At 44.1% G+C, this 26146-nt stretch overlaps 1 protein-coding gene across 1 annotated transcript in view; it reads right to left on the bottom strand.

The window, feature by feature from the left end:
• Positions 1–26146, bottom strand: part of LOC133339453 (protein mono-ADP-ribosyltransferase PARP14-like) — an 87796-nt gene that overhangs the window by 27301 nt on the left and 34349 nt on the right. Inside the window, 10 exon segments of the mRNA XM_061547623.1 lie at positions 2708–2857; positions 8679–8808; positions 10792–11013; positions 12754–12990; positions 16089–16172; positions 19532–19855; positions 19857–19967; positions 19969–20208; positions 20210–21849; positions 25905–26138. Coding sequence (XP_061403607.1) covers positions 2708–2857; positions 8679–8808; positions 10792–11013; positions 12754–12990; positions 16089–16172; positions 19532–19855; positions 19857–19967; positions 19969–20208; positions 20210–21849; positions 25905–26138 — 3372 coding nt within the window.

The following is a 26146-nucleotide window of genomic DNA, read 5'->3' as shown; positions in this document are numbered from 1 at the left end:
TCCGTGGTTGGTTACCGATAAAATTAACGATGAACCACCTGCGGGTATTTGGCTGCTGCTATACACGTGACCATCATACGCCACTTCCTTTCGGCTATCATTTGCGATAGCCAGGTCGCTTCTGAAAAAAAAAAGACCCACATATATATACATATCTCAGTGGGCCTTACCTGGTATGTAAAAAAAAGTAGTTGAGTTCATATATAAGGGCCGTATCCAACTTAATTTACCATTAATTGTGTCGCGAATTAATTATGTCCTATTACAGGATGTAATGATGACGTCTTTGTTCCATTAACTTGTTGGCTGTTTGTGCCTTTTTTTTGCTTTGGTGCCACTTCTTAAATTTATTGATGCATTTGTAATTTTGCTCGGTAGTCGTATAGAGGTGCTTTTCATCTGTTTAACAGTAGTGGCTCTATATAGGACTTGGTCCTCATGTATGATTACTCTACAGCATTATGGGATGCTATTAGCATGAATTATGTTCTATGAAATGGACGTATTATTATTACAGCACCAATCTGCAATTGCTTATGGCTGATGACATAGTTTGCGGTGTCTCTCTCCCCGTGGGTTTTCCCTCCGAGGTTTAGGATCGACGTCACGCGTTCGGATCATTTGCCTGCCGCTATAAATGAACCTTATGGCGGGAACCTGGGGTCCCGAATGAGTCAAAATCGTAATTAATTCATATATATTTGGCGACTCCGTCACACCACGCACATAAATGCCGCGACCCACCAGAAATCAATCCTCTCGTTCTTCACCAAGCACCCGTTATTGCCAACATTGCCGTAGTCATAAAAAAACCTGAAACTTGTATTAACGCATCGTGTAGAGATCGTCGAGAGGAATAACTTGCCGTAGCGTTCGCCTTCAACAGACATAAAATAACGTCGCAACGCAGTTTATGCAAGAGCCAGGGGCTTATGGGACCCCGGGGTCCCGCTATAATGTTCAAATGTCCACGCGACAACGACGATAAACCGCTTATGTTGAGCTATCGTTTGCGACAGCCAGGTCGCTTCTGAAAAAGAGCTCAAGTACAGACAGGGGCGGCCCGTCCGTTTAAGCCAACTAGGTGGTTGCCCAGGGTGCCAAGTTAAGTGGGGGGGGGGGGCACCAAATTCGAGTGAAAAAAATACAAAATAAAATAACGAAGATGTCATCATTTCAATCCCCGTGCACGTACGGAGGGAATATGAATTATACTACATTTCTCAACATTTCCGAAAATACTCTTTGGTTTTTTCGGTAAAGTCACGTAGGTGAACACAAAATAAAATATAACTAAATTAAATCACGACGTTTCGGAAGCAACACAAGCATCCGTCATCAGGTGTGACTGCTCCAGCAAAATTACCGTAGCGTATGAAGAGAGCTATTTAGAGCTTCATCTTCTTGGTTCTTTCGGTAAAGAAGATGAATCCCTGCAGTCACGAAAGCTTTAAATCAAAATCTATTTAGAGCTATTTAAAGACACGTGTCTCTAAATAGCTCTCTTCATATTGGTCACAAAAACCTACGGGTTCAACTGCTTTCATGTGTTTAGTTTGTTTTCCTTCTCCCGCACCTCCGATTAGCACAATTGACTACATACGGTGCGACAGAGGTTCAACATACACACTGTCTATAGACTCAACACTGCCCATAGACTCAGCACTGTACGTAAACTCAACACTGCCCATAGACTCAACACTGCCCATAGACTCAACACTACCCATAGACTCAACACTACCCATAGACTCAACACTACCCATAGACTCAACACTGCCCATAGACTCAACACTACCCATAGACTCAACACTACCCATAGACTCAACACTACCCATAGACTCAACACTACCCATAGACTCAACACTACCCATAGACTCAACACTACCCATAGACTCAACACTGCTCATAGACTCAACACTGCCCATAGACTAACACTGCCCATAGACTCAACACTGCACCATAGACTCAACACTACCCATAGACTCAACACTACCCATAGACTCAACACTGCCCATAGACTCAACACTGCCCATAGACTCAACACTGCCCATAGACTCAACACTGCCCATAGACTCAACACTACCCATAGACTCAACACTACCCATAGACTCAACACTGCCCATAGACTCAACACTGCCCATAGACTCAACACTGCCCATAGACTCAACACTGCCCATAGACTAACACTGCCCATAGACTCAACACTACCCATAGACTCAACACTGCCCATAGACTCAACACTGCCCATAGACTCAACACTGCCCATAGACTCAACACTACCCATAGACTCAACACTACCCATAGACTCAACACTGCCCATAGACTCAACACTGCCCATAGACTCAACACTACCCATAGACTCAACACTGCCCATAGACTAACACTGCCCATAGACTCAACACTGCCCATAGACTCAACACTGCCCATAGACTCAACACTACCCATAGACTCAACACTGCCCATAGACTAACACTACCCATAGACTCAACACTGCCCATAGACTCAACACTACCCATAGACTCAACACTGCCCATAGACTAACACTACCCATAGACTCAACACTACCCATAGACTCAACACTGCACCTCCGATGAGCACGGTTAGCTACATACAGTGTGGAACTAAAAGGTCGTGTGTCTTGATGTCATCGCCAATTGAAATTGACACGTCGCGATGCGCTACGTGAACATGTTTCCGTCCGTAGTACCCGTTTTGATGCTGCACGAGCTGTTGGTCACGTTCATGATGGCCTCGGTGTCCTCCTTGACGATGTTCCCGTGCTTTATAAGCACTTTCACCTTCCCGAAGTTCATCTGCAGCGATCCCAGTCCGGGATCTATCAGATTTGTGTAGAAGTCTGCGGAAAGTCAAATATCGGAGTGTTGATTCGTGCACAACTTTTTTTTCTTCCATGACACAGGTTTGTTTTTGGGTTAGATCATGGAAATATACATGTGCCATTAAGCCCGCCAGCACTACCCGACACAGTTAATCAGTAAGATTTAGTCACGTAAACAAAACGTTACAAGTACAGCACTCACTGCTCGTTTGTTGGAGAGTAAACCCACTGCACACATTTACAATTCGAGTAGCCGTGACATTTCTACAGTAATTGCAACAAGCAGCAGCATCATCAGGCGACAGATAGAGAGTTGTGGAGAAATCTTCCTCATGTGTCGGTCTAATATGGATAATATTGGTACATGTTGAACTGTTTTTTTATCTCTATACAACTCTCTGAAAGCAATGCATTCACTTCGAAGACAAATCTGCTAAAGTCCATCTAAAATACGTATAAAAATGTATAGTTCAAGACCAACACCATGAAGTCTGGCATAAATAAATGCGTTAGGATGTTCCAGCATCCTAACAAGGTCCTTGTGTGTATATATATGAATAATGTACAGCATTGTGGGATGCTGTTGGCATGAATGACGCCGCTATGTGAAATTAAAGTATTATTATAATTAGAAATGATAAAGCATATTCTTCTTCTAATTCAATATCTCGATACTGGCAAAAAGCTCCCACAGTTACAATGGCTTCTCAATCCAAGCCATGAGCACGTTGCTGGTGTTTGCTTCGTCCGTGCGCTAGTCACCTGTCAGCAGCCTCTGGCCCAGCACTGGTGGAGAGACAGGGATACAGAGGAGGCTGCCTCCGGTGCAGGCCAGGTGCGCACACGAATCGAAGCGTGTTCGCTGGCAATTTCTCTTACCACGGAGTCAATCAATTTGATGTTTGAACACCCTCGCACATTGCATTTACGCCAGAAAACATTTAGCCCCTTTTTTTTACGTACTTTTATTTTAAGTTTACCCGTTTGTCCGTTTATATCCTTTCAAATCTTTGCCGCTCTTACTATTTTCCGATCTACAAAGCCTACTGAGCAGAAATTTTCTACAGATTCGTCGTCTGGCGTGACAATTCAAGATTTCATTTAAAGAACTGGATCCAGGTCCCGCCGATCCTGGACCTCTTCCTGTTCAACTGAAATGTTTCGTCGCAAAATTTCAAATACGTTAGAATTATCCAGACAAGAATACACGAGTATTATTGCCTAGATTGACATCTTCTAGGCGATTGAAATACAGGCAACCTGAGCACCTATGACCTAATTGGTTCCCGGATGACAGTCAGCAAGTTGAGTCGGCGTAAGTCGAACCCTCGTTTCCCATAGGAAGCGACGTTATAAATTGGGGGTTCTGTTCCTGGAAACCCGTTACGTACCATAAAAATACCAAAATTGACCACAAATTTTCATGAAAATAACCCGAACAAACATTTATTGTAACTCAACATTACGTTTACAAACATTTACTTTTACAAGTAAAAGCAAACACTTACATTTGAAAACCCTTCAGTACTTTTCTGCATGTACATCACATTTACTCTTCTCAGACGAAGCAAAAGGAGAACATTTTTCTAAATTAGAAGAAATTTTACAAAAAAAGTGAAGAGCGTTGAGAAAGACACTGCTGCGTTAGCTCTCGGCGCAGCTGGAGACTATCGGGCAACCATGTACATATGCATACGGCGGAAGAGCAAAGTAGCGGCATCTGGCGACGAGTCTGCACATGACATGTCGCCTGTACACTACACTATACACTACTATACACTACATTATTATACACATCATTAGGACTATATCATCTGCATAAGAAGACATAGTTATTCTCATTTCTGGCTCATTAACGACGAGCTCTGAAAGCCTTCTCCTTAGCAGGCACAGAAAAAATTCCAGGACAACTGAATACAGCTGCCCTGACAGGGGACAGCCTTGACTAATTCCTCTGCTGAAAGGAATGGGTGCACATAGAGATCCGTTCACCTTTATCAAACACTCTGCACTGCTATAGAGCAATACAACGTGCCGAAGCAAGTTTCCTTCCAGACCAAATGCGCTCAAATTACCCAGGAGGTATGAATGGTCCACACGATCAAAAGCCTTCTCCTGATCTAGAGACAAAAAAACTAGTGGGATATTAAAGTATCCGGACAAGGTGATTAGATCCCGTTACGATGAATATATTGTACTTGAATTGTGCATCCCGGAACAATGTTTGACTGGTTCGAGTGAATTATGTGTGCCAAAACGACTTTAAGCCGATTTCATAGTACTATTGCTAGAATCCTATAGTCCGTGCAAAGCAAAGACATGGGGCACCAGTTCCTAAGATGCCGCAGATAACCATTTTTTTGGTATGAGGGCAATTACTGCCTGCCTCCAGGATTTTGGCATCTCGCCTTTGTCCGTTGCTTTGGTTAGCACTTGTAGATGAGCTCCCAGAAACTACAGTAAAACTCCATCGTAAGGCCATCTAGTCGGGGGAACTAATTTCGAACCGGTCCTTTGAGGGCTGCTGTTATTTCTCCTTCTTCCAGTATCTCGTTCGTGAAGATCTAGTCATCCCGGGCTTAATTTCGATAACTCTTGCCAAAGTTCTTGTTAAGCAGCAGGAGACGCAGATTCAGGGAAGAACAGATCTGAGTAGAACTCCCTCGTCACTCCGCTCAGGCTTTGTCCGCTAACCAGCTGACCCACCTCATTTTACAGGCACGGTATGTGGCTTGACGGGCCGCTCATCTTTTCAAAGCTGGCAAAGAATATGCAGCCTGCATCAGCCACCTGGAGAAAGCTGATTCTTGATAGAACGTAAGCCCCTTCAGCCTTGTGCAGCTGGACTTTTCGAAGCAACTCTTTTGCTTCGTCGTATCTGTGTACTGCAGCAACATCACCTGGGCTAAGTTCAGCCTCCAGTTTTACTGCCTCCCTTTTAAGTACAGCAACATCAGAGTTGTCTTCTCTGAACTCCATTTTGAGTTGTGTTGGCATAGAAGCTTCAGTTTAACTTTCCCGACATCCCACCATTGCCCTAGAGAGTAAAAGTTTGGCTTTTCAGCCCTCCACCACTGTCAAAAGTCAGTGATATGCAGCTTGAAAACAGGGTCCTGCAGTAGAAGGTTGCAGAAATTCCAGTACGCCAATCCAGTTGTTCCTCACCACAGATTTATCTTGAATGTTACCAGATGGTGATCAGAAAAAGGTGTTGGCCAAATGTCTGTTAGTAGTGCATTGGAGAGATGATGCTGTGATAAGTAGATCCTGTCCAACCTAGACCGTATGAAAGTTCCATCATGTCTTGTACCAACAACGGTGAATGCGGCTATATTGAGGTGGTGTTCTCTCCATATGTCTATCAGAGCACTGTCTTTTAGCAGCCACATGAGTTGCATACTGGCATGAGGGCTCTATCCCAGACCTATCTATTGGTCCAATGGTGCAGTTGAAATTGTTACCTACAACTACACATTCGTTCATATACCTGCCAAATATGCAGCTACATGATTAAATAGGGAACATCCCAATCAGAGGTAGGTGCATAGACATTGATGAGGTGAACTGTAGTTCCCTGGCATTTTGCAACAACGTGAAGGAATCTACCATTTACTACGTTTTTTGCATTGGACCCCCTGATGCCAACCATGGGAGCACCAGAGTTGCCACCCCTGCAGTTTTGTTAGAAAGGCGACTGAAGAAAATCTTCTAATCCAAGTCTACCTTCCAGCATACCTCACCCCTCCTCCACGAGATGTGTCTCTTGTAGGAAGAGTGAGCACTTTTGCTCTTTTGCCAAATCAATTACGCAGAATCTGCGAAGTGCACTCCTGCAACCATTTACATTTAAATACGCCAAAAGCCACATAGCTATTAGCTAGCACCTGACTTCCATCATTCCCTCTTGTTGATGTGGCCTCGTCATCTTGCACATCCGGCATTGGTTCCTTCACACATGTTGGCTGTTCAGCTTGAGTGATTGAGGACTCCATTTAATCTGAATCATGCACTTCTGTTTGTTGGTGCTTATTTGTGTCCCCCTCATGCCTTTTTCCACTGAGGCATGTGCATGTCTGCTGTCTTCTGAGCAATGACCTCATCACTCCCTTGACTACAGTGGAGGGATATCGCTGTCGGTGTCCACCACCTCCATCTCTGTTTCTTTTGAGCTGGAACCAGATCTGTTGAACTTCCTCTTGTAAGACAGCACAGGGCAGGGACATGCTTAATCCTGCATCAATACACTCGATTTTGGAGTGGGAACCGACATTTGGCAATGGGAGTCGCGGCCTGAGGATGCAGCACTGCTTCCTTGCTTGCTCTGTGCCTGCTTGCAGGCTGTACCAGTTTCACCATGCTCCAGTCTTTTTTCTATGTATTTTCCTCATATTATTGATGACCCTGGGAGTAGGACAGTTCTTGTGGATATGACCATGTCGGCACCGTAGTAAACTCTGTGAGCAATATCCTAAAAAAAAATCACAATTAAGCTCCCTTCGCACTGATCTTGAGGATTGAGCAGCACTTGCACATGGTGTTGAAAGGAAAGCACGTGTCTTATCCTGGGAGTCTTGGTCCCAATAGGGACCGGGGAGAGAGGCGACGTGATCGTGCCAGGCTTGGCAATATGCTCTCTCAGCATTTCATCATGGGTGTACGGGGAGATATTGGAGAGAGCGATCCTCGTGGTTGGCGAGTCCAGTCTCCACAGCACGGTTCATTGCAGATTCGGTTGAGATGTATAAAACCGCCTTGCCGCTAACCTTGGCAGCGCATGTGATTTCACGAGCTGGGACGATGTCTGCATGTGCATCCGCGTATGCCTCGATGGTTACATTCGATGAGGCATAGCCGTCGTTGAGTCGACTTTCCAGCAGCTTAACATGGCCATTACAATTATTAAAACTATAACACGGTGCTACACTAACATCAATGCTACCCTATCAATGCTAAAGCTTTAGAGCATTGTAACAATACCTAACACTAGATGTATTCATCGCTACTGCAGTTATGCTGATGTGTTTATGGGTCAGGGCACTGTAGTGAAGCCAAAAATTGGAGGGCAACAAACACATCAGAAAATTATCAATGGCAGTGGAAACAGTGATGGAAAAATTACTCAGAAGGAGCGAGGCTTACAAAGGAAGGCTTGCCTAGACTAGGCCGTCCTAGGCTAGGCCGATCTAGGCTAATCAGGCCTCGCCTTTACAACAGGGTGACAAGGCTTCACTACCAGAAACAATTATAGCAGAACTATAAAAATAATACATACAAGAAGAAGACACATAGGTACTCACAAGACCTCCACTAACGAGAAAGCAACAGATATGACTCACAGAAGATGTCCAAATTGTGATATAAAAAATCAGCTGAGCTCACTGCTGCATGACCTCTTTCAATTGGTGTGGATGTGTGGGGAGCGGTGGTGCAGTGGTTAGCGCGCTTGCGCTCCGAACCCGGCGACCCGAGTTCGATTCCCGCTGACGGCCACCACCGGTGACGATTATTTGAACCGGTCCTGGGCCTCCCCCAGGTCGACTCAGTCTCAAACGAGGACCTGGTGCGATGTGTAAACATCGCCACTAGGGAGACAAAGTCGGTCACACGTGGTGCTGGCCACCCACAACAATGGAGGGCGGAGGAGCGACGCTCACAACAACGAGCAGAGCGCCGGGTGGCTAAAGCACAGCAAGTTGGCACAGTAGGGGGCACAGGTGGTGCATCAACCAGTCATCTTTTTCATCTCAGTCAGTCGACCCGTGGCACCTGGGTCTGCCCCATGACCTCCTGCCAGCGGGCGTTCGACACTTCACGTGGCGGTTGTTGTGTGTGTACTCACCATCCTGTTGGCTGTCTCTCGACTGCGCTGCATCTTGTGGGCTCGGCACATGGAGGGCCTCGCCGCTTGCTGCCGATGCTGTCTTGCTCGCACTTTTATCTTTTTCCTTTTGCAGTTCTGCCATGAACGCCTGGCGTGGACAGAGTTACAAACGGAAATCGTGAGCAAAAAAAAAAACTCACATTTAAAAGCTTTAAGTACATTTTCGGCCAGACAATGGCCTTCAATAAGGCATTCCCTCGTTATTCACGAACTCGCAATCGGTTATTGTGGCTATCCGCGAATCGTATCGGGAAGTCTACACAACTGCTGCAACGAGATAGAGAGATTAAGTGTGAGAGATCAAGTGATGAGATATAGTAATGAGATATAAAGTGATGAGAGATACAGTGATGTGAGATAAAGTGATGTGACATAAAGTGATGAGAGATAAAGCGATGAGAGATAAAGCGATGAGAGATCAAGCGATGAGATGAAGTGGTGAGAGATAAAGTGATGAGAGATAAAGTGGTGAGAGATAAAGCGATGAGAGATAAAGAAATGTTAATACATTTATTTATCTATGGGCAGTGTTGAGCCTATGAGCAGTGTTAGTCTATGGTCAGGGTTAGTCTATGGGCAGTGTTGAGTCTATGATGAGTGTTGGATCTATGGGCAGTGTTTGGTGTATGGTCAGTGTTGAGCCTATGGACAGTATTAAATGTATGGGCACTGTTCAGTCTATGGGTAGTGTTAGTCTATGGGCAGTGTTGAGTCTTTGGGCAGTGTTAGTCTATGGGCAATGTTCAGTCTGTTGGCAGTGTTGAGTATGTAGGCAGTGTTGAGTCTATGTGCAGTGTTAGTCTATGATGGAGTGTTTAGTCTAAGGGCAGTGGTGAGTCGATGAGGAGTGTTGGATCTAGGATGCAGTGTTGAGTCAATGAGCAGTGTTAGTCTATGATGCAGTGTTGAGTCTCAGGGCACTGTTGAGTCTATGTGCAGTTTGAGTCTATGGGCAGGGTTCAGTCTTTGGGCAGTGTTGCATCTATGGGCAGTGTTGGGACTAATGGGCAGTGTTGAGTCTGTGGACAGTGTGAGTCTACGGGCAGTGTTGAGTCTATGGGCAATGTTAGTCTATGATGCAGTGTTCAGGCTAAGAGCAGTTTTGAGTCTAAGGGCAGTGGTGAATCTATGGGCAGTGTTGGATCCATGGGCAGTGTTCAATCTACGTGTAGTTTTGAGTCTACGGGCAGTGTTGAGTATTTGGGCAGTGTTGAATCTATGGACAGTGTTGGGACTAATGGACAGTGTTGAGTCTATCGGCAGTATTAAGTATATTGGCAGTGTCGAGTCTATGGGCAGTGCTGAGTCTTTGGATAGTGTTGAGTCTATGGGCAGTGTTGAGTCTATGGGCAGTGTTGAGTCTATGGGCAGTGTTAGTTTATGGGCAGCAACAATTGCATAGAGTCTGTGAGAATCATATCACTTCATCGACCTAAACCAAACATGGACACACATTTAACTGAATAACATTGGGTATCCATGACATTTTTCGAGAAGAAAGTGCATCTTATGAAAGGCCTATCTCGGACAATAAAAACGGTGTGAACCAATGCAATACACGCGACGAACCCACCTGCACCCTATTTGGTTCCTGTCATAAGTCGAACCCTTGTTTCCCATACGGCACAATGTTATAAATTGGGAGTTCCGTTCTTGCAAGCTCATTACGTACCATAAAATTCCAAAATTAACCACGAAAATTAATAAAAAATTACCCTAACAAACATTTATTGTCACCTGACGTAACTTTCACAAACATTGAGTAAAAATTAACGCTTACATTTGAAACTTCTTAAGTGCTTTTTTACATGGGCCTGGACTGGCTGAGGCTTTTTAAAATACGAGCAGCAGTCATTAGGCGGTCGTAGATACGAGCTTTATTTTTTAATTTTGGGATGGGGGGGTGGCGTCTTACTCACTAAAATAAAGGTCATAAAAGCGGGGGGGGGAGGGGTCGCAAGTCGAGCCGTCATCAGTCCGTGGGGTTATCCGTTATTCGGTTATTTTTTTATCATTCTTGTGTCGGAATACAGGGGAGGGGGAATAGCAGGCCCCGGTGGTGCACACTCACTCTGAACACCTCCTCATCCTGCCCATGCACGATGATCCTCACTGCCGTAAGTGACGACCGGGGGTTGCGTTTGCTGAAGCGTTTCACTTCGGAGAAAAACACTTCAGCGGTGACCTCCTTGGGGAATTGCAGGACACCGGTGCCGATGACCGGGAAGGCAATGGTGCCGTAGTTTGATTTGCTGGCCATGTTGAGGCAAGTTGAGATTATTTGCTCCAAAACCTTAGGGATGAGGTAAAACAAAGGCGTTTATTTTACGTTTGCAACTTCACAACTGCGAGCATAAAACAGTGTGGTGGGGTAGTTGCCTTCCTCTAATAAAGGATTTTGGGTTAGATCGCGTTATTTATAAATGTGTCGCAACCCTCCACCACCCGACACGGCCAATCAGTAAAAAATGGTGTCACGTTGACAAAAGACAAATACATCATGACACCTCCTTCGCCAGTAGCAAAATATAATAATAGGGTTTTTACCCTTTTATCTGGCACAAAACTGACACCTTTTTACAAGAGATTATGTTTACATTAACCACAATACCTTCGGTCAAAATGCAAACAAAAAACAGCACTCTGATAATGTATGCATTGTCCTTGAAATTGATTGGTCCACACCAGAGACAGCTTTTTTTTATAGCCCAGTCTCATATGGTGTTCAATCAGATGACGCCAAAAGGCGCACAACTCAAAGACAACGCCCCATGAGAGTATTGAGAGCTCGGGGTAAGCATTTACATCATGAGACCTCCTTTGCTAGTAGCAAAACATAATAATAGTTTTTTTACCCTTTAATCTGGCACAAAACTGACACCTAAAAGACAAATAGTTCATTACTTTAGCCCACCGGTGTGCTGAAGAGTGAATCCACAACATTTACAATTTTTGAGTACGACGTTTCGCTGATTACTAATCATAACAATTGACTGAAACTTAATTTGGAGCTTTCGTGACTGCAGGAATTACTCTTTGGTTCTTTCGGTAAAGTCACGGAGAAAGAGAAAATAATAAAACTTTTATTATGAATAATATTGGTCGCGAAAGCCTACGTTTTAAACTGCCTTTCTCTATTGAACTTCACTTTTAATGGTTACGTTAACACTAGTGTTGTGATGTACAAGTCAACTACATTGCAGATGTATAATGTTCGATGAATGGAAGGTAGAGAGAGTGTGACAAATGTCTGTTTGGGTAGATAGTGATGTCGTTGTCTCGCGTTTACGTAGTGGTCCAGTGTTTAGTCTAACGTTCATTAGTTCCCGCACTGCCGATGAGCACATTTGGCTATGTACGATTTAAAAGAAGTTCAACATACATACTGTTTAGCACATAGGCTTTCGCAATTTCTGGCGAAACGTTGTGGGTTTACTCCCCAACACACCGATTAGTGCTGTACAAGTAAATTGGCCACATTTGTGTTTACGTGACAAACCTTCACTAGGTGGCTGTCGGGTGGTGGCAGGTTTAACGACACATTTATATATGCGATCTAACCCAAAAACCTCTATTGTGGATATATACATACTACAGTAATAATGATCCCATTAAAGAGAGGTGTAAAACAATGGGATATTTTGAAACTGCATGAACCACAATACCTTGCTGATCTTGTCAAGGAGTATAAAACATCATCCTCGCAGCAGCAGTGGCAGCGGCTTTTCGTTAACCACCGAACTAAGACGGCGGTCACCGTATCATCGCACGGCACTTTCGGGTGCGCTTCTGCGGTCGTCTGGAACGCTATTCCCTTCCGATATTAGGAAGCCACTGGAGCTATGCACTTTTAAATCATCATCTAGCTTGACAAACTCATTTATTTACAACTGCTTTTTGTGTTTAGTTTGCTGTCCTTACCCCCACACCTCCGATGAGCACAGTTGGCTACATGCGGTGTGAAAGAAGTTCAACGTATGCACATACATGTGGTTCTCATGCCCTTCTTTTGCGATACCCAATAATAGTTTACCTTCGTGGCATTTCTCGAGTTCCATCTACAGCAGGCGGTGTGGTAGACCTCTTTGCAGGACAGGGTGGGCTGACTCCATTTCACAGCCATGGCGTCTCCATCCGCGAGCGTTTTCCTTTGTGAAACCTCCCAGGTGAGATCTTGCAGGCGTTGCCCAGCCTTCTTGAGGAGCGCTGCAGAAACGGCGCCTTGGGACAGGTCGAGGTTGTTGGAGACCGTGTTGACGATCACGTCCGCCTGTTCATGAGATTATCAGTTCGCTCAAGACGTCCAATACACGGGACCCGTCATGAAAAGCGGAACAACGTCTGACGAGTGCGTGGAGAAGCGCGGCAGGGCGCATACTGGAAATTATGCCACGACGTAGTAACAGGCAAACGCTTTTCACGGCTCTAGTAGGAAAGCGTTTGCGACCAATTCACGACGATACACATTTACGACGTTTGTTCACAGTGTTCCCTCGTTATTCACGAACTTGCTGTCTGCGATGCGCATATTACACCTGGAACTCTCCACGACTGTCATCGATAGAGAGAGAAAGAAAGTGATAAAGTGACGAGAGATGAAGTGATGAAAGATAAAATGATGAGAGATAAAGTAATGAGAGATAATGTGACAACAGATAAAGCGATGAAAAAAAGTGATGAGAGATTAAGTGATGAGATAAAGTGATGAGAGGTAAAGTGATGAGAAATGAAGTGACATGATATAAAGTGAAGAGATCAAGTGAAGAGAGATACAGTGATGAGAGATATAGTTATGACAGATAAACTTATGAGATAAACTTATGAGAGATAAAGTAATGAGATAATGCTATGAGAGATAAGGTGGTTGAAAGTGATGATGCACAGCATCATTATAATTTAAGGTAATTTCATTAATAACCTATTATTTATACTTTAACACGTATTATTTACTTAATGTTTTATTGTAACCAATTTTTTTAAATATGATATTTCCATAAATTTAAAGGTTCATTAACGTATTTATTTAATGCAATGCATGTAAAAGATACGTTGTCATAGGCCAATATTATTAATAGCGAAATGTTGCTGTTCATGAGCATCTCCAAAGCATGTCCTCATCGCGAATGACGAGGGAACACCAGAATGTGGATCGGTTTACGACGCTTGAAACTCGATCCACGACGCATCTTCCGACACGACCCCCGGACGGGCTTGAGCAGAGTGGGTCTGTCTGGCTTCCCGACGTGACTTGGTGTGGAGCTGTCATTTTCACGTTGTTTGTTATTTTTGTGTGGATGTTTACCTCCATAATATAGGGTTTTTTGGGTCGCGTAAATATGAATGTGTCGTTAAACATGCCACAATTGTAAATGTTGTGGATTTTCTCTCCAACACACCGGTGTGCTATACTAGTAACGAACTAGCATGTTCTGTCTACGTAACAATCCTAGTTTGCTGTGGCGGGTTGTGGCGGGTTTAACGACATTTAAATTCACATGATGTAACCCAACAACCTCGATTATGGACAACAATGTTAATAAAAAATAACTAAACAAATTTATTCACAAAAATCACCTGCAGTCTACCAATGGACCAAACCAGGTTCAGGCATCTGCCTACCATATACATAGAGCAGCGTAATGCAGCGTAATCCACCGACCCCTTTGAGCAAATCCTAGACCGATGGGAGTGGCATGAAATCCAGACGCACGATAACGTAATTGTGAGTAATTTTAAGCTTTAAATATTTGTATTATTGACTGTCACTGTGAGACGGTCTTCCTCTACACCCAATACATAGTGCAGTAACTCAAGTAACGTTCATAAAATGTAGTTATAGCCTAACATAGTATTGGAAATACGGGGTTAAAACCCATCCGTAGTCGTTAATTCAGTAAAAGTGAGTCGGGAGAAAGAAGGATCTTGCATAGCCCGCCACGCATATATATACATTATGTGTATACTATATATAGTATATATAATGTAGCCCTTCATGCATATATATATTTTATAATAATATATATTATAAAATATATTTTCTATATAATATGGAATAATGTATTATATATATGCGTGGGGAGCTATGTAAGATAATATCATATATTATAAATCATGGATCAGTAAATGCAGGTGGTAAACTAGAGGCATTGCTAAAGCCAAGCTATTCATGTTTTGAAATTTGCGTCGCCTTTGTAGCGTTCCCTGTGTGGCGTTGTTCTCTGATCTCACACTGGTGCAGAGAGGAGACCACGAAAGAGGTTGCAGCTCTGGTGCAGGCCAATCATGATGTGTGGTTAATGCAACGTTGGTGATGCCTTGTGATAACAGGTGTGTATATTTAGTGTTTTAATGTCTTATAGACCTTCCTGTATTATTGCCATGAAGGGTAAAATAATTTTATGTTTCATCACATTCTATTGACTCTTGATAAAAGGGAGTGGGCTTGGACAGAATGCATCGCGAGAAGTAATGGCGGCCGCCAATGATCAGATCTAATGATGGAACGGCAGCCAAACTCTCAAAACCAAACTATGTTTTAATTTTACTAGGTAAGGTCCCACTGAGCTATGTAGCTCTCTTTTCAGAAGAGACCTGGTCACCATCGCAAATGATAGCTCAACGAAGTGGCTCATCACTTGGTAATTTAGAGCAGTAGCAGAATACTCTGAACGCGTGACGTCGATTATAAATGTGGAGGGGAAACTCTGGAGAAAAATCCACACGAGATAGAGAGACACGTAGACTCCAAATACACAAAAAGGGTCAGTGGTTGGGATCAAACTCACGACCTCCTTGCACACCAGGTGACGTAGTTAATATTCTCAAGCCGCAAATGGAATGTGCACGTTAATGGGAATTGGGGGGGATTTGGAGGTGAACTCCTCTCGTTTGCAGGAACTAGATGCGTGGTCTGATTGCAAGACAATGAGAAATGGCACCGGCTTGTTGAAGGCTTTATCCAGCAGTGGATAGATGATGGTGGCAGTGGTGGTGATGGTGGTAGGGGAGCGATGGCGTGGCGGTTAGTGCGTCACCGCGCTACAAACCCAACGTCCCGACATTTGATTCCTGCTCACGGCCAACACCGGTGACGATTATCTAAACTGGTCCTGGGCCTCCCTTAGGTCGACTCAGCCTCAAATGAGTACCTGGTGCGATGTGTAAACATCGCCACTAGGGAGACAAAGGCCGCCCCGGCGTGGTGCTGGCCAATGACCCCATCGTGTGCTGTGCCGGCCTTCATAGGTGCACACTAACAGCACTTTCCCCAACAGTCTGTTAAAGGTTATACGGGGGATATTTGTCTTTGGTATAGAATGCAAGGACGAGTGAACGGAAAGTTGATGTTAAAAAAAAAAGTGAACTTACCATTTCGTTCTCTATATTTCCTTTCACAACGTTTATGCTCAGTCCAGACTTGGTTTTATACACATTCGACTGCAGGTGTGTCATCTGTTAAACATGAATGAAAACACATTGTGGAAATAAATATATTTATACACAAGTGTAGATATTGACCAAGCTGACCAGACTGGGTTCATAATCTTATATTGCACCTCTTACAAGACATAACAATACATGGGCTCCTCTACTTATGAACATTCAACTTACGAACTTTCAGAGATACGAACAAACCGTCCGTGCATCCAGTTGCCTGTTCGGACCGAGATTCGGAAGTTCAACAGCCGCGAAATATATGGTGGTGGTGGCACCTACATCTGCAGAACATGAACCAGTGGCATCTACATCTGCAGAACGTGAAGAATCAGTGGCATTCTCCATCTGCAGAAGATCTACATCTACAGGAGATGATACAACTTTTAAAGCCTTTCCCCATGTTTAGTGTATACGCTGTACAGCATGTATGGAATTGAGAGTAAAGTTGGACTCACGGACAAATCGACTTACGAACACAGACATCTGGAACCTAATTCGTTCGTAAGTAGAGGAGTCTCTGTACACAATCCAACAGACACACACGGATGTGGCTTTTGTGAATCAATTTGACTTGGAAATATGAAGGAAATCTTTAAGGATATTTTAAAGGCTGCGGTTAGCATCATAAGCACTGACTGTGGAGCTCTCGTATGAGGAACATCAGAGGCTGTGTCAAGAGAGAGGAATGGTTCTACAAGTGACTAAAATATGAAGGTGCGTGGAGGAAGTATTAGCAGCGTGGTATTTACACAATACGACTTCCCGGTATGCAGGAGGTCATGGATTCGGTTCCAATCCCGAACCTGATGCCTCCTGCTGTATATTTGGAGTTTCCATGTCTCCGCAAACTCAAAATATACATGGGCGAAGAAAAGTCGTGTAGACTCGGAGAAAAATTGCATGGACTTTACTCTCCGGGTCCTCCGGATTTTCCCCTCCACAATGAGAATCAACATCACGCGTTTAGAACATTTGGTCACTCTAAATGTCAGGTGACCCCAGCCTTACGACAGCTCGACTTGCGACGCCCCGCTTCTACGACCTTTCTTATAGTAATTAAGACCCCCAGAGTAACAAACAAAACTCGTTAAAAAACAAAAACTCGTATCTACAACCGCCTAACGACTGCTACCAACGCCGAGTTCATTAGCGACGAGTCTGCGCATATACTACAGACTCGTAGTGTAATGCATAGTGTAGTGCATAGCAGTGTATCATGCAGTGTATAGTGTACTGTATAGTAGTAGCGTATAGTAGTGCAAAGTGCATTGTACAGGCGACATGTTACGCGCAATGATTTGCTCTTCTGCCTGCAGCTGCACCGACAGCGAACGCAGCAGTGTCTCTTTCTCAACGTTCTTCACTTTTTTTGTAAATATGCTACAAATTTTAAATTTTCGCTACGTCTGAGAAGAGGAAATGTGATGCACGTGCATAAAAGTACTTAACGGTTTTCAAATGTAAGTGTTTGGTTTTACTCAATAAATGTTGCTAAAGGTTATGTTAAGTTACAATAAATGTTTGTTAGGGTTATTTATTTATTTTCGTGGTCAATACAGGTAGTCCCCGACTTACGATGGTCCGACTTACGATATTTCGATCTTACGATGGCCATATGACAAAAATTGTTAAATATTTTAGATTTCGCGCGGCAGGCAAACGCAGCAGCGTACGAGGTACGATGCTGTACGTTGGGACGCTGCCGGGATGTACTGCACGCATCTCCCGCCTTGTGTGATGCTTCACTCTCACCAGCGGTCGACAGAGTTAAGTTGTCTCGGTGTTCAATGCATGTTAAAAGTTTTTATAGCAGATAGGATTGTTTCCTGAATAAACTTTCTATGAAATTGCAGTTCATATAGGTAGGCTAAGAATTTACCTTGTTTTTTTTAGTTTACATTTTACTGTGCAATACAGTATTGTAATAAAATAAATACGCACAGTATATAGTTTATACAGTACGGTACTGTAAATTTCTCTGTTTTGCTAAATTATCACCATTCTTTAAGACTCCTGGGTAGGCTAGGCCATTTTCGACTTACGATATTTTCGACTTACGATGGGGTCGTCGTAACGCATCTCCATCGTAAGTCGAGGACTACCTGTATTGGTATTTGTATGGTATGTAATGGGTTTCCATGAACGGAACTCCAACGTATAGCATTGGGCCTATGGGAAACGAAGGTTCGACTTACGACGGCTCGAATTGCGACCAACGTACAGGAACCAATTACGCCGTAGGTGCCGGGGTCGCCTGTATACACTACACTACGATACACTACACTACTATACTATAAACTACCATACTGTACACTACTATACACCGCACTACTACACACTACTATAAACTACACTACTATACTATACACTACTATAAACTGCACTACTATATAATCTTGATTTGAAGCTTTCGTGACTGCAGAAATCCATACTCTTTGGTTCTTTCAGTAAAATTTTCTATCTAAGTGACTTTACCGAAAGAACCAAAGAGTATACCCTACACTACTATACACTACGATACGCTACTATACACAACACTACTCTACACACTAGACTATACACTCCACTACTATACCACTACCATACACTGCACCACTAGACTAAATTAAAAACACATTTCTTTAGAGCTGCATGTTGTGTTCAGCCCGCAATGCTCACCCTGAGCTATACATGCTCTGATAGTGCGTTGTCTTTGTGCTGGTTGTCTTTTTGCGTCCACTGGTCTAACACTGGATGAGACTAGACACTAAGAAGGTTGTCTCTGATGTGGTCCCATCAGTTTCATAGACAATGCCATGTTATCAGAGCCATGTTTGTTTGCATGTTCACGACAGGTAATGTGTGTGGTTAATACAGACGTGATTCCTTGCAAAATGTTTCTATTTGGTATTTGAACATCTTAACACCTTTTTATTGCCAGAACGGGTAAAACCTATTCTTATTTTTTTCAGACCTTTTCTTATTTTTTCATGCTTGTTGTGTGTTAGTTTGCTGTCCTTCCCCTCCGCACCCTCCGATCAGCACAGTTGGCTATGTACGGTGCGAGATTAGTTAAACATACACGAACATGAATTCAAAAACACCCATAAAACATACCATAATCTTCTTTGTGCATTACCCACGTCGCATTACTTTCGCACAACGTTTTGAGATGATGCAGTCAGCATTCACACTCTCCATGAAGCCAAAGTGAATTGTGTTTGCAAAGAGTCTTGGCAATGTATTATTAGGTTTTTTGTCTTATTAGTTTTTTTGTATCTAGATGCTTTGCAATGCTACATTCTACTGGGAAACATAACTGCATACCATAACAGGGCAGGGGGAGAAGCAGTAGGTGTTAAACAGCATTATTTATTGGTAATGTTTCGTCTTACCGTATTTGTTCGTTGCTGTTGTTTGTAATCGAGTCCAGGTGGTGATTGCTGAGCGTCGTGAGGCACGCGACTGGCACTCGCTTCGCGCCCATGACGAGGTTTGGCCGACGATTGCTCGCTCTCTGCAGCATTCAGCGGCAGTTCGCCTTTGGCAACGGGTCTGCGCTCACCCCCATCGTGAATACTCCTCAAGCACTTCTTGAATTCCATCACCGTGGCGTTGTCGATGCTCATCAGCTCCACACGCCGTACCGACGTTGGCTCCTCCAAATGCCTCTCGCAGAAATCTCCCACCGCTGCAGCGATTGCCTCGCAGCACAACGCGGAGTGGGAAGCCAAAGCGCCTCTCGGTGCCAAGGGCGGGGATGATGATGGACTGGCAATTCCTTTCCGCAGCGAGCTTCAGGCTCTGGCTGACCGAGTGCTTCAGGGCATTTCAGCATCGGAGTCGGTGGCTGATGGACATCCCACTTGACGCCAACCACGTTGATCAGGAACTTGCACGGCAGCGTCCCCGGGCCTGTGAGCACCACGTCTCCTGCTTTGAATGGACCTCTGTTTGAAGCGACTTTCTTATCTCTTTCGCTCTGAATGATTTGGCCACCCACGTCCACCAGCGTCTTGGACAGGTGACCGACGATCTTCAGGTTTTTATCCACTGTATTGACCATCGCGTCCTGCATGTCGATACTGCATCTCCCCCTTCTCTACAGACACCGCGATTCCATTCACGGCTGAAACACCATGTGGTGTTTCAGTCCAGAAGGCATTCTGCCAGGTCTCCTGTTGTTCTTCTCGTGGCTCTATCATAATAATGGATTTGTTTCTCAACTCCAAGAATTCCAAGAATATGGTACCCCTGTCGTGTAAAAAATTGGCACCTCCTGGCTTTTGAATGCACATCCTTTTCGAGACGATGCTCTTAGAGAGACTGTTAAAATATTTGACCACCTCATCCTTGTCTTTATCCATCAGAGTAACCGTGTATCCGATCTTTTGATCGCTTTTCTCTTCTTTTATGATCTTGCTAACTGCTGGTAGTTGGCTGGGCAGGTCTCCAAATTTATCGATGTATTTCAGGACCCCCTTGGATTTGATTGGAATAAACACGGTTTCGGTTGAGTGATCAGCGATGAATTTTTTTACTTTTTGTACGACCCCATCAGTGACGTTACTCAGTCCCACAATAACTACTTCCCTGCCAACCTGTTTATCACAATGCACTTCAAAAGAGACTTCAGCAGCTCCGGTAAGACCATCGTGGGCATCACTGCTTCTCAGACTTCCCAGGAATTCTGCCCAATCACTGCCGTGCTGTTTTATATCAAAATCCTGTGTGAATTGGACTTTAGTGTCCACGAGCGCTTTACCAATCGCCTCAACCGCTTTGGTCATATCTTCAATGCTTGCTCCAATCACCATGACGTCACCATCCCTGTCGTCAATCGTGGCCTTTATCCCTTCCCTGATGAATGTATTTTGAACGAAATCGTCATGGTTTAGGCCCAGAATGAAGGACTTAAGTTCTTGGGAAACATTCAATTGCGTAGAAGAAAACTGCATACACAACTGGACAAGCCTGGTGTACATTGCCGTACAAACTTCCTTGGGTCCTTTGAGAGCCACGGTGTTCTTTTGCAGGTCCCGGCGTATGTCAACTTCTGGGAATTGTTGTGGTAGTTTGGTGTCGAATGTGCTCTGTCTCATCAGATCCAGGTATCCCTGTTTCATGGTTAATTCGAACTGCGCAAGGTTTTGTATTTTGTCCAACTCTGCCATCAGGCTCTCTTTGAGTGTGGACAACTGCTTAACGACAGCTTCCACCTCGGACTTTGGACCGACGACATTAACCCGACTGTCTCTCTCATCCAAAGTAATCTCAACGGTGTCCGTTTGGCATCGGAAAATCTTCGAAGCCAGGTCGTCGAATATGTGTGCATTCACTCGCTCAGAGTGCTGGGAATATCTGCCGAGAAATAATTGGATTTGTTCACAAATATCTTGCGGCCATTTTTTACGCGAAACATAACTCGATGTGTGGAGAGACAAGGCTGGTGCGACTCGCAGGACCTGAGGGGAACCTCGGTTATCCCACTGAAATGTTGCTTTGTTCTGCGCCAACAGCTCAAAGAACTCGTCAGGGCGTTTCAGAATGAATTCCATGAAGCGCGGTTCCACCAGAATGGTCTGAGGATCCGGAAGCTCAATTTCTCCCGCGCCCAAAGAGATCAATGCCAACCGATGCTTCTCATAGTAACGGTGGGCCATGAGAACTTTCCCTTTGAAGGTCCACTTTCCATCCAGGACCTTCTCAACATCTGCAAAGGCAGATGCACGATCGAATTGTTATGATCACAGTATGTAAAACACATACGCACAAAATAAATCGATGTAAATATTAGACATTCAAAGCATAGGTAATGGTCATACATTGGATTTCATCTTCCACGAAGCTGCTCATGGTCCACCCTAAACCACATCATCCACTGCACAAACCATGGCAGAAGTAGATGAGGATACCTGATGATGCAAAAATGTAAAATTAAAAACTCTCCAGTGTGCGACTGTGGTCATCCAGAACAGACAATACAACATATAACGACACAACGGCCCAATCCACAAATATGAAGGAGACATCACAGCGATTATGATAATACACTACTCCGCTACTACTCCTGACGCGGCTGTCTTGGCTTGACCACCTGAATGTGACATTGTAATTGTTGCTCTGCATCTACATCAACAGCAGTACGGAAGAAGAGATCCATAGAGACACAATTCTATCTCGTGCTTTACTCCCCTTTCTCTCCCCCTATCTCTACCCCCCTCTCTCTCCCCCTATCTCTACACCCTCCCTTCCCCCATTGTCTAACACACTTGGACTGTGCCCCTCGCCTTCAGCTCCACCTCTATCTCGCGCTTTACTCCCCCTCTCTCCCTATCTCTACTCCCCCTCTCTGAACCTATCTCTACCCCCCTCTCTCTCCCCCTATCTCTACTCCTATCTCTAGCCCCTCCCTCCCCCCATTGTCTAACAGACTTGGACTGCGCTCCTCGCCTTCAGCTCCATGTCGATCTCGCACTTTATTCCTACATTAGCAGTGGCTGCCCCGGCCACGCTGTTTACGACACACAGCTCTCCTCCTCGCAACTCTAGTCCCCCGCCCACTCACTTTGGAAACCCTTATAAGCACTTGCATTTGGAGGCTTGCCCCAAATGCACTTGTGTTGCGATCGAAACGTTATGGGTTTTTTGCTTTTATTATTTTTACTTTACTTTTCATTTTATTTGTATTGTCTATCGACGTGACTTTACCGAAAGAACCAATAACATAGAGATCCACAGAGACGCACAGAGACTCGAAGACCCATACAGACTCACAGAAATGTATAGGCACCCACAGAGACTCGCAGAGATCCGTGGAGACTCAGACCCAGATACTCATGTAGACCCAGGATCAGAAACCCAACGATTCATATAGGATCCATAGAAACCTACAGAACGCATAGATCCATAGGCTAATAGTCATCACAACGATGATGATGATACACTACTCTGCTACTGCTCCTGAAATGGCTATCTGGGCTTGACCACCTGAATGTGAAGTTGTAGTTTGTGCAAAGGAAGTTCAACATATAAGGAGTTTAAGGAGAGGGACTGTTTAATGTAAACGAGAAGATCATTCCAGTAATAAAAAGTTTTTGCTTGTTGGCATGCTGGTGATTGATTCATTCCAACATATACAAAATGTATGTATGTTGAACTTCTTTTGCACTCCATGTAGCCAACCGGAGGTGAGGAGAACCGATAAGGTGGGTGTTGTCTTGAAATCAAACACATTAAACTATCACTTTCACGAACAAATGTGATTAGCCGTCAATTTCTGCCCAACGCAAATTCAAGATCTTCCTCCTTTTTGCATATACAGTAAAGCTGCCCTATATCTGCCACAAAATGATATAAGTGGACTCTCAATTATCCACGTGCGGTTTATTCAATTTGTGGATTAACCGTGCATCTGAGATTTTGACAAGTTAAAAAACTCATGAATTTCCCCTTAAGTCCAAATTAATCATCTAAAATCAGTTATACAAATTGTTATTCTTGGAAATGTTTATTACAAGTAACACGGTGCTTAAACCCCAAAAATATGTGGCTCCACTTTAATCTGAAATCTGCGTGATCGCTCTACAGTACAGTAGTTGCCATATATTTACAACAGTTGGGCGTAGTTTGATTGATGTCGATTGGCTGTGGCTCTGCTATCATCCACTCAGTGGGCTGAGTTTGATTGATGTTGATTGCCTGTGGCTCTGCTATCCATTTAGTGGGCAGAGTTTGATGTTGATTGGCTGTGACGCTGCTTTCATCTACTCAGTGGGCCGAGTGTTCTGCTTGGCGGTAGCCAATAAAGTGTTATCACTGAGCATGTGCATCATCAATCGGTTGATCGTTATTATTCTCTCGAAATCGAAAGAATAACAATGGATATCGTCATTTGTATTTCGTTTTGAGCAATTCATCCGACAATTTATTTCGTGAGTTTTAACTTATGAAGCCAGTTCATTGAAGCAGAAACCGATTTTAGGAATTTAAAACCCGTTTAAGTGTAAGTGTGTGTTTTCTTATTGACTTTTGTATTTAATACACTCTCTGTTACAAATGTTAATTAACACTTTTTATTGTATTAAGTTAAACACTAATTTGTACCTATAAGTTGTTTTTGACACATAGACCCGTGCAAAATGGTGACAATCATTATTGTTGTTGCAAACAAGCTGACATATGTCTGCGGTCACGGTAGAGTCCTTGCTTTGTGATGGCTCTCATTGGTGATGCAGTTGGTTGATGTAATCAAGCGTTGTGAACTCAAAACTGAAAATATGTTGCCGGTTCTCCAACGCGCAACCTGCGTGCTCAAGTGACAAATAAATTGTCATGTTTAACACAGAAGCTTTTGTGACCAATATCCACAAAACAGTTTTTTTGGGTTAAATCCAATAAATATCAATCTGTTGCCAAACCCGCCACCACCCGAAACAGCCAACCAGTAAGGCTTGTCACGCAAACAGAATATGCCAATCCGTAAGTAGTACAGCACACCGGTGTGTTGGAGAGAAAATCCACAACATCCACGATCCGAGCATGATGTTTCACCAGGAATTACAACTAGCATCGTCAGGCGGCAGCCATATCACAAATCAGCACACCGGTGTGTTGGGGACCAAAACCACAAGATAAACAATCTGAGCATGTTCTGCTTGCGGGACAAGCCTTACTGGTTGGCTGCGTTGGGTGGTGGCGTGTTTAGCGACACATTTATATTTACGCGATCTAACCCAAAAAACCTGTACTATGGAAAAATCGGCATGTTTTGTCCACGTGATGAACGTCACTGATAGGCTGTGTCGGCTAGAGGTGGGTTGATGACACATTTACATTCAAATGTGCCATGCACGTTGAACTTCTTAGGCACCATACGTACCCAACCTCGCTCATTGGAGGTGCAGAGGAAGGACAACAAACTAAACACAAAAAGAAGTGATTTGAAGCTTTCGTGACTGCAGGAATCCATACTCTTTGGTTCTTTTGGTAAAGTCACGTAGGTAAAAAAATCAAATAAACCCAAAAATAATATATCACGACGTTTCGATCGCAACACAAGCGGTTTTCCTCAGGCGGAAAAAATAATCCAGCAGTAAAACTGCAGAACCAGCGAGAGAGCTGTTACAAGAGGTTATTTATGTGGCGATGGGCAAGCAAGCGGGGTCTGAGCTAGAAAGGAATTCCATACCCGGACGCAAGCACGTCAGTTGTGTTAATGGGGGAGATTAGGGAGAGAGATTAGCATGAAATGAGCTTCCGTGGCCGTTTAAGAGATTAGCACTATGTTGATGGGAGAGATTATGCAGGGAGATTAGGGAGATTAGCAAGTTAATGTCACGTCTATGTGTAACACAAGCTGCTGCGCTGCCAACTGCGCTGTGAGGCAAGTGCGTCCACGCAAGAGAACCACCGCAATGGTGGTCGCGCCAGTGACACACAGCCCATCACACAGCCAGAACCATCGATACATCGAGGCTAAGAGAGCAGAGGTGGCCATGTTAGTGAGACCCCAGCCCGTTAATGCAGAAGCACCTAACAGGGCAATGCAACTCGGAGAATCGGAGATAACAGCCAAACGGCAGGGAAGAACGGAAGCACCACAGCAAGTTAAGACTTTGCTTGGTTAATCATTTTTACCTACGTGACATTACCGAAAGAACAATGAACTAAACACAAAAAGAAATTCGTCTTCAATTGAGATTTAAAAGTACAGAGGAGACGTAGGCGATCTAACCCAACACAGACAAAATCAGTGCATCACGTTACCTTGCACACTGGACAGGTGTATAAGTGCCGTGTCGGCCGTCGATCCACGTTCTGCCGCCTCCACCTGAACGTTCGGCCCGCTTCTGTTCTCTAAATAAAGCATGAGGTGATCCTCGCTCCCCTCCTCTTTGAGGTTCTCGACGCGCACCACCTTCGTGATGGGAAGCTGCTCCGCCCTGATGACGATGTTTGCGAATCCGCTCGCTTTGCAGCGATTGATGAAACACTCCATGTCTGCAGAA

This window comes from Lethenteron reissneri, unplaced genomic scaffold (genome assembly GCF_015708825.2).
Source record: "Lethenteron reissneri isolate LAM-NWPU_2019-01 unplaced genomic scaffold, ASM1570882v1 scaffold_1864, whole genome shotgun sequence".
Lineage (NCBI taxonomy): Eukaryota > Metazoa > Chordata > Hyperoartia > Petromyzontiformes > Petromyzontidae > Lethenteron > Lethenteron reissneri.
This window is presented reverse-complemented; position numbering and strand designations above follow the sequence as displayed.